Source organism: Stenella coeruleoalba (genome assembly GCF_951394435.1).
Source record: "Stenella coeruleoalba genome assembly, chromosome: 6".
Taxonomy (NCBI): domain Eukaryota; kingdom Metazoa; phylum Chordata; class Mammalia; order Artiodactyla; family Delphinidae; genus Stenella; species Stenella coeruleoalba.
Window position 1 is genome coordinate 93,803,796 of NC_137151.1, and position 13,323 is coordinate 93,817,118.

General features: G+C 36.1%; 1 protein-coding gene across 5 annotated transcripts in view; it reads right to left on the reverse strand.

The window, feature by feature from the left end:
* Nucleotides 1-13,323, reverse strand: part of HYCC2 (hyccin PI4KA lipid kinase complex subunit 2) — a 73,600-nt gene that overhangs the window by 41,109 nt on the left and 19,168 nt on the right. For 4 of the 5 annotated variants that reach the window (XM_079925039.1, XM_079925040.1, XM_079925037.1 and 1 more), the window contains 2 exons: nt 6,996-7,076; nt 5,932-6,033 (listed from right to left, as the gene is read on the reverse strand). In XM_079925039.1, the coding sequence (XP_079781165.1) occupies nt 5,932-6,033; nt 6,996-7,046 (153 nt within the window). In that variant the 5' untranslated portion in view covers nt 7,047-7,076. Of the gene's footprint in view, nt 1-5,139; nt 5,196-5,931; nt 6,034-6,995; nt 7,077-13,323 lie in introns of those variants that run through there. The other variant, XM_079925041.1, reaches the window with a different exon arrangement.

The following is a 13,323-nucleotide window of genomic DNA, read 5'->3' on the forward strand; positions in this document are numbered from 1 at the left end:
CTGACCAATCCAGTAACTGCAAGAAGTACTTTGTGCCCAGATAATAACAACATATCTTTCAATACACTGTACTATTAAACTTATTAGATAATTAGTTCTTTAACCAATGTACTACTTCATATTTAGTGAGTTTCCTTTTCTGTTATTACCAAACCTTACTATCCTCCATTTTTAAAAGTTTCTATTGGAAGAAAATAATTTCAAATAATCTTGTTGGAAATAAACTTTAAATCTCAACTTAAGACTATGATTTAAACAAATTATATACCACTCAGCAGATAAAGGGACTTGGCAATACATAATATTTGGACATCCAAAATGCTCGTTAATATTTTAAATACATACAAGTAAAACAGATTACTTCTATGTTTTAAGACTGACAAATTCTACTAATTATATTTATTGGAAAGATTTTGAAAAGGAGGAAGTATAACTATACAGAAATAGCTTTTCCAATGTTTAACTGGATAATTTTTCATATGATATCATACCATATGACTTATAAGGAACTTCATAATCTTAAAAACTGAAGAAAATGAGCAGTTTAAACAAACCTCCCCTTTTCCCCTAAACTTGTACTGCTAATTTAGACTGGTTTTGTTAGAATAACTGCAGACTTCACAAAACTGGCTATGATTTTAAAATGCAGATAAAATACTGAGAGGAAACTATAAAAAAATTTAACACTAGCTTTTGTTTTGTTTTTAAAAAATTTTTATTGGAGTATAGTTGATTTACAATGTTGTGTTAGTTTCAGGTGTACAACACAGTGAATCAGTTATACATATACATATATCCACTCTTTTTAGATTCTTTTCCATATAGGTCATTACAGAGTATTGAGTAGAGTTCCCTGTGCTATTCAGTAGGTCTTTATTAGTTATCTACTTTATATATAATAGTGTCACACTAGCTTTTAAAAAAAAAGAACGATTCAGTAATTTATATGCTTACTTCTATTCTGAATGATTATAATAATATATATATATACACTTGTATATCTGCTTGAATGTAGTTATATATGTCTGTAATAATCTAGCACTCTAGAATAAAGTCATTACTTTCAAAATTTTAAATTAAAAGTCAACAAATCCTATGTTGATTGTACAGTTAATATACTTAGATGACTTAAGCTTAGCTCTTAATAAACAACTTTAAAGCTAAAAAAATTTACACACCTAGTCTAGTAACTACTAAGCTCTTTATATGAAATCACTCTCATAGGATTTAAAATATTAAAAAACATTCCAACTCTACCCTTACACGGAAGTCTAGACCAGTCAGACAATTTGCCCAAGGTTACAGAAATTAGTAGCAGAGAAAGACACCAGAATTCAGATCTTCTGACACCAAGTTGATGTTCTCACTATACCGCATTTCTTATACCGGATGGAAGTGGAGGAGGAGGTGAGCCTTGTTTAATTACAAATAGTGTAGTCCATGTAGTGCCAATAACGAAGTAATAAACTTTTGAAAATGGTCAACTGCTGGCAACTTTGTAAAGTACTGACAACAATATTCAGCTCCTTAGGACAATTAAACATTGTTGCGCTCATAAATTTATGTATTAAAAATATATGTCCATGTTTCAAATCTACTTTCCTCTTTAGTAAAAGACTCTAAAATTGCCTTCTCTAAATTTCACTGGCTATGGTACAATTACAATTTGTCTACGTCATAAAGACCTTATTTTCCTTCCTCAACAGCAAGTACATTGGCATGTAGAGACTATACTTTAATAAGCATTGCAAAGATATACAGAGTTACCAAAATTATTACTCTGCTTTTTTTTTAAAAGGAGGGAGGAGTGGCTGGCAATCCAGTAAATTTTCATCAACTCCACTGCAAAATAAGACTGTTAAAAACCTGCCAATGTGCTCTGTTAAAATCTTTAATTCTAAGCATATGTTATCATGCCATCATGTTCTCAATTTTTCAGTGTCAGAAATGACCTCCCCTAAATGGTGCTATCACCCACAGCAAAAGGTGTTAAAAATCATTATCTTCTCGTTAAATAAAAGCTTAAGAATAATTTACACCTTCCCCAAACTTAGCAAATAGTTTTGACATGATAATTACTAAGAGGCATGCCATATGATGAACGCATTGAGAGCAGTTTGGGTGGAATAATGGAGACTGAACCCAAATATGAGTGGGTCAAAGAAAAAATATGAGGTGAGGAAATTGGCACAAGTAGACAGAGACTATGAATAAGCAATACTTTATAAAGTTCATTGGGAAGAAGGACAGAAAAATGGGGTAGATAATAAAATAGGAGGCAAATCAAAGAAGGTTTTTTAAAAAATAGAATATGGTTGTTTATCATATTCCTTTCATCAGAAAGGAAAAAAAAATCAGTGACAGGGACTTCCCTGGTGGCACAGTGGTTAAGAATCCACCTGCCAATGCAGGGGACATGGGTTCGAGCCCTGGTCCGGGAAGATCCCACATGCCACAGAGCAGCTAAGCCTGGGCGCCACAACTACTGAGCCTGCACTCTAGAGCCTGCGAGCCACAACTACTGAGCCCGCATGCCACAACTACTGAAGCCTGCACGCCTAGAGCCCATGCTCTGCAACAAGAGAAGCCACCGTAATGAGAAGCCTGTGCACCACAATGAAGAGTAGCCCGTGCTCGCCACAACTAGAGAAAGCCCTCACGCAGCAATGAAGTCCCAACATAGCCAAAAATAAATAAATTAATTAATTAAAAAAAAAAAACACGGGCTTCCCTGGTGGCGCAGTGGTTGAGAATCTGCCTGCTAATGCAGGGGACACAGGTTCGAGCCCTGGTCTGGGAGGATCCCACACGCCACAGAGCAGCTAGGCCCATGAGCCACAACTACTGAGCCTGCGCGTCTGGAGCCTGTGCTCCGCAACAAGAGAGGCCACGATAGTGAGAGGCCCGTGCACCGCGATGAAGAGTGGCCCCCGCTTGCCACAACTAGAGAAAGCCCTCACACAGAAACGAAGACCCAACACAGCAAAAATAAATTAATTAATTAATAAACTCCTACCCCCAACATCTTCTTAAAAAAAAAAAAAAAACACTGCTGTTTTAAGAAAAAAGGAATCAGTGACATAGGAAAGGGAGGGGATAACTGCAGTAGCAATCTTTGAGGTAGTTAGAGAAGATGGGATTCAGGCCTAAGTGGAAGAGATGGCCTTTGATACAACCTGAGACACTTCATCTACCGAACAGCAGAAATGGCAGGAGAGTGTGGGTAGAGATGCTGGTAGAGTGGTAGATTTGAATGGGAGAATAGAGTTTCCAACTATTTTCTTCTTTTATAATGACACAGAAGGCAAACTAAAAATGAGGAGGAAGGGCAGTAAGTGTGAGGAAAGAGAAGGTATAAAATGAACACTGGGACAGTTGTACCAATGAAATATTATGTGCTCATTTATGATTTTTAGTCCTGCATTTAAATGGAAAAAGTTAACAAAATTGTGTTTTTTCCAGGTACGTTCAGCCGCTCAGGTACAGGCATGAAGTGGATGGCTGGGTTTTATCCAGTGTTGAGATTTTGCCCAAAGAATATGAACTAAGGGAATGACAGGCAAAGGAGCTCAGAATGTTTGCAAGGGAATGACTGTAATGATGGATCAAGAAAATTTAGCTAAGAAAAGAGGCAAGTGAGACATTTGAAGGAAGTGAGACATTGAAGGGAGGAAAAAGGACAACCAAATCATAAAAAAGCAATAGGGTTAATGGTCTCCTTGAAGTGGAAGAACTGCTAGAGTGACTAAGGGATCTGGAAGGAGGGAAAGGAGAAAAATAAAGCAACATGTTGGTCTAGAGATTAAAACTTGAGCTGTAGTACAGGTTGGCCATGATATGTAATATTAAACTTCTTTGGGAATTCCCTTGCGGTCCAGTGGTTAGGACTCAGCGCTTTCACTGCCTTGGCCCGGGTTCGATCCCGGGTTGGGGAACTAAGATCTCTCTTGTGCAACATGGCACAGCCAAAAAACAAAACAAAACAAAACAACAAAAAAAAGAACTTCTAGGAAATATACTTTCTTAAGAACTTTCATGGTATTTAAGGCAAATTTGTTTCTTATTAAGTAAATAATACATTTATGTTTCAGAATATAACAAAATCAGGACTAAAAGCTTTCTCCTTCTAGAACTGAAGTCCAGAATTGCTTTGAGATTCTACGGAACTTAACACTCTGTTTTTCTGAAGTATGAATGCATGGTTAGAATCTTATGACCTGACAGGAGAAAGGATGGAAAGACAGACCTGTTCTAGTAACTGGTTGATTATAATGACTGCTGGGTCTTGATCTTGAGTCTCTCAAGTTGTAATTTTTCTATTTCTAGCCTTGACAAAGTCTCACACATTAGTATTATGAAGTATGACAATATAAAGTGAGTTAATTCTTATAATATCGCAGCTTCCAAAGCATAAAAGAAAAAATGGAAGCCAATACATTTCACATACTTGTGAGTCCTAATGAAAACGACAGCATTTTAGAATCTCATTTCGTATTTTACTATTCTTTTTTTTCCCCCCGGTGATTCTTTTTTGGCCGCGTGGCTTGCAGGATCTCACTTCCCCAACCAGAGACTGAACCCGTGCCCTTGGCAATGAAATCGTGGAGTTCCAACCACTGGACCGCCAGAGAATCCCATATATTTCACTATTCTTCTAATCAATATTTATTAAGTGTTCATTATGCACATGATAAAATACTGGATTCTAGGGAATTAACAGATATATATGTTAACAGATATAGCATATACGACCACTGCTCATGAAGAGCTTACAATTTAAAGAGAAAGCATGAAACAAATGCATTTTAATAAGCAAAGCTTAATGTTAAGACAGTGCAAAACAAGGGATACATACATTCAATATTCACACAGAATTTTGAAAACTCCTGACCAAGAAGGCTATGCATATATGTCCATTACCATACCTAAAGTTATAAAACATTCAAAAATACATAGCAAGAGAAAAAGAAGCAAATGAATCCTGCGGTTGCTGCTACAAATAGCAACAGATGCAAGCCCAACTGAGAGCCAATCCAAGTTTAGGAGATAGGAAAGAAAGAGGTCAATAAGCAAGCTTTTAGTGATAGTACAAAAATGAAGATGCACTTTAAGTTAAGCTGCTGGTTAGGAGATGATTACCTGAACTTCTTCAAACTCACTCCAGTACACAGCAGAGGCACTCTTGGAGGCTGTATCTGGGAAGATAAGAAGCTACTTTCCTGTGTGTTCCTTTCATTTCATTTTAAAGCATACATGAATCCAGTGGTGATAAAACTGTATGTCATACTATTGTGTTAATGGAAAGAAAATGTGTGTATTTTGTGTAAGTTAAAACATAGAGCCAATAGCTGCACCTTTTTTCCCTTCTAGCACAGGCTAAATAATAGGAAACTGTTATTCTAAGTTTACTGATCCTGACTATTTAGGCTTTCTCTGATCATTTTCAAACTAAACTTACAGCAGCATCATTTCATGTTACCAGTTTGACTGAATTCACTAATTAGAGTGATTACACATAGTTCTTTACCGTCAATAAAAGGACTGCAAACAATACTTAAAATTAATAAATCTCAATCAGTATATGGTTAAAATTTGGACTCCAGGAAAGGAAACATTCCAGAACAGGAAACAGAGAAAAGTTGCAAATTAAATAAATAATCTACTGAGATGGTGGTCACTCAAATCAAGAATCAAAACATACTGTCCTCAACAGGAACAAATTTAATCAAAACATTAAAAAATATGGAGAGGGAGGTCATGGGGAAAGCCAAAGCAACTATCAGAATGAAAAATAGCAGAAAGAAAGTTTTCCAGTCCCACTGGAAGGATTTAAAAAAAAGAAGGAAAACTGCAAAACTTATATATATGTGTTTTAGTGCACATATTTCATTATTACTACATTAAAATTACTTTTCTTATAAACTCTCCTACCTCATTATTCGAATCTTGAATAACTTTATACAGGGCGGGTACCAGTGTTTTTTTCCGGTGTAAAGTTGCTGCATAATTGGTGATCTGAGTGTCAGGTAATGCCTAAAAGAAAACATCAAAGGAAACCAAAAATGAACTTAATATTTGAGAAGTTAGAAACTTTATTTTATATGAGTTCCTCTTGAAAAGATTTATAATTGAGTCAACTAAGAAAAGTAAAAATAATTAATATAAGAAATAACCATGAGAGTTAATAAATCAAATTAGTTACGATGTTATACAATTCTTCTAACTACTCAACAATGAGAAATGATTAGAAATCACACATTACACCAAGATTTGCTGAAATGAGTCACCTTATAATCTAGTCTAAAAAATTAGTGTGCAATAAATACTTTTGTTTTTAATGAGGTGTGCATTTTTTTTAAGTCTTTTTATTGAATTTGGTACAATATTGCTTCAGTTTTGCATTTTGTTTTCTTGGCCGCGAGGCATGTGGGATCTTAGCTCCCCAACCAGGGATCAAACCCACACCCCCTGCATTGGAAGGCGAAGCCTTAACCACTGGACCGCCAGGGATGTCCCTGAGTGTGGGATATATTTCAATTCTTGTATTTTATGTTCACAAAACACTTATTTCCATAGTGTTTATAAATTATATAGTTTTCAATCAAATTAATGAGTGAATTTTTAATCACAGGAAATAAAAATATAAGGTACAAATCTCATTTCTGTGCCTTATTAAAACTTGGAGGCTTCCCCTCTTTTATTGAATATATCTTAAAATTTATATATCACCTTATCAATCCATTGATATCAATCCATATCAATTATACTCCAAAGTAGCAAAAACAAGTTTACTAGCTTCATTTTTACATTACCTTCTAGCCATTATTCACATTAGTGCCTAAAATTTTTAAAGAGGTGCAGCTATAGAAACATGTTATTTCATATTTTGCCATTCCTACTTCATAACTTTTGTTTCAGTTTTTCCATGAACATGTATAACTGAATTACTGATATATAGAATCATATGACACATTCTTATCCTCAATCCAATCTACCTTGAATTCTGATAACCATTCTTCCACAACGCCACGTTCAGATCCCAGCATCTTCTTCTACCTTCTATTCCTCTTTTCTCTCTGAAAGAAAAAGGCACTGAACTTGAGGACAGTGTTACTTACAGGAACTATCAAAGGTAAATGATGTGTGCCTTTCACTAAAGGAGAAACTCATCTAGTGTACATTTTAGATAAGGAGGCTTACTTTTAGACTAGTGTTCAATTAAAACAGAACTGTTTATAAGAAATAAGTTCTATTTTTAATGATACGTTTGAAATCTATTTTCCTAATGCTTTTCTATTTTCCAATTATACTCCAAAGTAGCAAAAACAAGTTTACTAAGTAAAATCAAACTGCACATTACCCAAGACAAATGCACAGTCTATGCCTAGAGCTTTTACCAAATATACAACTGGCACATACAACTGGAAAAAGTTATACATAATAGAACACTGTGACAGATTTTTACAAAGGTAAAAAAATTAGAAATCAAGGGTTATATGTACAGCTATAAACATATATATATATATCATATGAAATAAGGCCTTTGAAGTAGGTAGATTTATATGTTTTCTAAAATGGAAAAATAGCCAGATAGAAAAAGCAAGTTGTACAACAGTATATAAGCTATAATAATTCCACTAAAAATTATATAAATGTGAAAAAGCTGGGAGGAAAAATATATATACTAAACTATTAAGTGTTGGCCTCTGAAGGAAGGATTACTGAGGATATTCTAATTATGTAACTTTGAATTATAAAAAAAAATAAAAATTGGTATGTATTATTTTTTAAGTGAGACAAACAACAGAAGGTTTTTGGTTTTAAATTTAAGGCTCAAAAGGTAACCAAAAGAAAAAAGGAATTTCTTGGGCAGGGAGGGAAATGTCTCCAGAGCAAATGAAATGAAAGTTCCTTTATTAAAAAGACATATTTATCAAAAAGACGATATGTGTCATATTCCATAATAAATTTCTATCTAAAAAAAAGAAATCAGATTTTCTAAACCCCTTCCTTTCCCTAAATATCCATATATAATACACTATACCAAGTATTATATAAGCAAGGAGTACAAAAAGGAGTAAGAAATGCCCCTTATTCTCAAGTAGCAAATGCTCTTAAGATGGACTGGTGGATTTATTCAAATAAATTGCAAGAGGAAAAAAGAGACAGCAGATTAAAAGATATGTTAAGAAAAATCAGGAACCAAAGTATGAATCTTATTTGGATTGATTCAAACAATAAAAAAGAGCATAACACAATTGGAAAAGGTTAAACATGACTTATTGTATGACTTATTACTTAATACTGGATGATACTAATTCAAGGAATTATTATAGGGTACTTTTATATTTGATAATGGTATTATAATTAGGCTTTTTACTTATTTATTTTTTAAATACAATTTATTTATTATTTTGTCCACATCGTGTGGCACGTGGGATCTTAGTGCCCCAACCAGGGATCGAACTTGTCTCCCGCCCCACCCCGCCCCGGCAGTGGAAGCGTAGAATCTTAGCAACTGGACAGCCATAGAGGTCCCTATAGTTAGGTTTTTTAAAATACTGTTTCTCTCTTGCAAGATTCACACTGAAATATTTACTGGTGAAATGATATCTGGGATTTCCTTTTTTAAAAAATATATATATATTTAAATTTATTTATTTTTGGCTGCATTGGGTCTTTGTTGCTGTACGCGGGCTTTCTCTAGTTGCGGAGAGTGAGGGCTACTCTTTGTTGTGGTGCTCGGGTTTCTCATTGCGGTGCTTTCTTTTGTTGCGAAGCACAGGCTCTAGAGCGCAGGCTCAGTAGTTGTGGCGCACGGGCTTAGTTGCTCTGCGGCATGAGGGATCTTCCCAGATGAGGGCTCGAACCCGTGTCACCTGCATTGGCAGGCGGATTCCTAACCACTGCGCCACCAGGGAAGCCCTGGGATTTGCTTTAAAATAATCGGGATGAGGGTAGCCAAAGGAGGAGAGTGCATTGGGTATAGATAAAATATGACTGGCCGTAAGTTGATAACCACTGAAGCTAACTGGTATACAAGTTTCATTACACTACTCTACTTTGTTATAGGTTTGAAGTGTTCCATAATGAACTTCAAGGGGGAAAAATAAAGGATTGATGAACTAACTCTACATACAAATCATAATATACATGATATAAAACAACAGTTCTTAACCTTTTTTGGGGCGGGGCAAAAGCACAAAGTTACAGACCCCCTTTGATAGCTGAGCAAAACTATGTACTGATCCCTACTTCAGAAAAAGATAAATATGATGCCTGCACGTACATGATTTTACAAATAATTTCAGGAAGTTCACTGATTCACTAAAGCCCATTAATAGATATGGACTCCCAAGTTATAAACTTGTGAAGAAATGAGACTCTTAAAAATAACTTTATGAAATAGAGCACAACTACACTTCCTAATGATAATGTCCTTCAAAGAAGTCATTTTGTAAGGTTCCTATATTTACTACAATGATTGTTCAAATCAGTCAGAATTTTCTTTTTTTCTTTCAAGTACCAATTAGTTAAGTAGTACTAAGTACTCTGTATAACCTAGTACTTCACCTAAAAATGGACTCCATGACATAATTATCATTACTGTGTATCTTGCTCTATGCAAATTACACCTCTTTAAAAAAAATTTAACTATAAAAAATAAAATAACAAGCCTAGATCCATCATACATTATAACTTTCAGTTATAAATAATGGGCTAAATATCCTAAGGCAGTTGCCCCTGGAAGCTTCTCAGAAAGAACTCAAGGAGGCAACTGACCAAAAAGCAAAGGAATGATTCAGTCAGAAATTCATCAATCCATTCCATAAATATTTCTTTCTTTCTTAATAATAATTCATTATTACTTTTGGCTGTGTCGGATCTTAGTTGTGGCACGCGGGCTCTCTAGTTGTCCCGCAGCATGTGGGATCTTAGTTCCCTGACCAAGGATCGAACCCACATTCCCTGCATTGGAAGGCAGATTCTTAACCAGACCACCAGGGAAGTCCCCCATAAGTATTTCTTAAGCAAAAACTATATACCTGCCATTATGCTAGGAGCTGGAAGTACAATGGTAAACAGAATCAGATGTAGACTCACTCTAATGGGGCACTTCCCTAGTGGAGGAGGCCAAACACATTTTTGCAGAGACAAGGAGTAAGAAGGAAAGGTACACGAAAGCGTAAAACAAAGGAACCTAGTGCTGATGAAGGTTTCTCTGAGGTAGCACTTAAACTGAGATATCAAAGATCAGTAGGAGTCAAGGGGAATAGTGAAGGAACATTCTAGAAAGAGGGAACAGCATATAAAAAGGTTCTGTGGGGGCTTCCCTGGTGGCGCAGTGGTTGGGAGTCCGCCTGCCGATGCAGGGGACACAGGTTTGTGCCCCGGTCCAGGAAGATACCACATGCCGTGGGGTGGCTGGGCCCGTGAGTCATGGCTGCTGAGCCTGCGCATCCGGAGCCTGTGCTCCGGATGAGGAGCAGGAGAGGCCACGACAGTGAGAGGCCCGCGTACCGCAAAAAAAAAATAAAATAAAAAATAAAAGGTTCTGTGGCAAGAAAATAACATAGGAAGATGTAGAATCTGAAAGAATATCCAAGTGGTTAGGAGCACAGAGAGCAAGGGGCATGGTTGAGGGCAGAGAGAGAGAGGCATGGGCTGATGTTATAATAAACAAGACCTTCTAGTCTACATTAAGTATGGAAAGTGACTGAGGATAAGAATAAAGGTTTGAAAGGCTTACCTGGCTATGATGCAGAGAACACTCTTTCAAAGCTAGCTGCAAAATTCCCATTACCAAGAAGACTAGGGGCTTCCCTGGTGGTGCAGTGGTTGGGAGTCCGCCTGCCAATGCAGGGGACACGCGTTCACGTCCTGGTCTGGGAGGATCGCACATGCCGCGGAGCAGCTAAGCCTGTGCGCCACAACTACTGAGCCTGCGTTCTAGAGCCCACGAGCCACAACTACTGAGCCCACGTACCACAACTACTGAAGCCCACGCACCTAGACCCCGTGCTCTGCAACAAGAGAAGCCACCGCAATGAGAAGTCCACGCACCGCAACCAAGAGTAGCCCCCGCTCGCCACAACTAGAGAAAGCCCGCGCACGGCAACAAAGACCCAAGGCAACCAAAAATAAATTAAAAAAGAAAAAAAAAGAATTAGGTGAAGAATACAAACAAGAAATTCAAAAAAGAAAAAGAGAAAAAGAAGACTAAAAATATTCCAGGCTTGCTATATATAGCACTTGCTCTGAGAGTTCCTACTAAGTCAAGTCAAGTCTCTGGAAGTTAAAAAAAAAAAAAACAAAATAGCTACTGATAATGAAAATGGTTTTTATTTACAAAGTACCTGAAAAATAAAGTAGGTTCCATTTTTATTAAGCTTCAAATAAAGTATAAAAAGTAAAAGCAATGCCTACATTATTTTCTCTGGAAATAATTTTTTTAGGGATAAATTCTAACATCTGAATCTCCCTTTAATATTTCCCTTTTAACCCAAGTCTCTTATGAAAGTATAAACAAGAGGGGCTGTTTTGTTGATATTACTTACAACATCTCCTTCTACCACCTCATTATCACTAATGAGTTCAGCAGGCCACAAGACTGAGGAAAAATAGACTGAATTTTACGTCCTCTTTGAGAAGTACTCCAGAAAAGGAGGTAAATACTTTCAATAAATATACTACCATGTAAAGAAGAAAACCACAATTTCATTCTAGTGGTGACAGAAAGGACTTATTTTCCAAAATAAAGAAAATAGGAACTTAAAAAAAACACACAAAACTCCTTTATTTCCACGGCTGAATTTTAATAATGATTGATTTTTGCTTTTTATTTACTGGAAACTTAAAAAGCTATTCTTCCTCTGTACCACAACTATTACCTCTAATTTTACAAATATCCTTAGCTATAAATATGAATAGTTGATATTCAATTATTAAATAATTTTAAAATAGTTATTATAAATAGTATATGTCTATTAAAAAAAGGAACTTAACCTAACTACCTCCCCCACCCACAAAGATAAACAGAGTTAACCATTTGGTATGTATTTTTCTTCACATACATGTTTACATATATGCATGTATGTATATGTGTGTGTATACAGTTTAAATATAGTTGTGTTCATTGTTCATAGTATTCTATAATTGCTCTTTCAATTCTCAAAAATATATGAAAGACCTATAGTTCAAGCTCACTCTTTTTAATGGGTGTAATTAATTATAAGTATAATCCCATAACTTATTTATTTACTAATAAACAAATCTGTTTTCGACTTCCTTATATTACAAAAAAATGCTGCAATACACATCCTTGTACATACTTATGTATTTCTATTGTTATCTTCTGTAGTATAAATTCTAAAACTTGAATTTGAATTTTTTTTTTTTTTTTTGGTACGCGGGCCTCTCACTGTTGTGGCCTCTCCTGCCGCGGAGCACAGGCTCTGGACGCGCAGGCCCAGCGGCCATGGCTTATGGGCCCAGCCACTCCGCGGCATGTGGGATCCTCCGGACTGGGGCACGAACCCGTGTCCCCTGCATCGGCAGGCGGACTCTCAACCACTATGCCACCAGGGAAGCCCTTGAATTTGAATTTTTAAGGTCACAGGATATAAATATTATTAATAGCATATGCAAATACAAATAAATTCTCAAAACCATAATCCATCATATAATTTTAAAGAGCATATGATTGTTACATATACAAAATAATTTCTTCCTGCTCTATTTATAAAGTTAATACCTTAGCACTGAAATCTAAAAAAAATCTAAATCTAAATAACTCAATTTTTCTACATTTGTTTATATGATGTATATGACTTTTAAAACTAGAACAACAAAAATCGGTATCAGAACATTCAAGTGAGTACTAGTTACCAAAACATTAAAAATTTAATACACAGAATGCTGTAATGTATTTGAAAGAGGCATGGCAAAAAAGATACCACAATATATTTTACTGTATTTTAAAAATCAGTCTGCTTGTTTAGTAAAGGCTTGAATCTTCTAAAGTTAAAAACCACATCTAGGGCTTCCCTGGTGGCGCAGTGGTTGAGAGTCTGCCTGCCGATGCAGGGGACACGTGTTCGTGCCCCGGTCTGCGATGATCCCACACGCCGCGGAACGGCTGGGCCCGTAAGCCATGGCCGCTGAGCCTGCGCGTCCGGAGCCTGTGCTCCGCAATGGGAGAGGCCACAGCAGTGAAAGGCCCGCGTACCGCAAAAAAAAAAACCAACAAACAAAAAACAAAAAAAACCCACATCTACAGTTTACTCTTTAAACAACCTGCAAGTTATTTTAGAATGCAATATG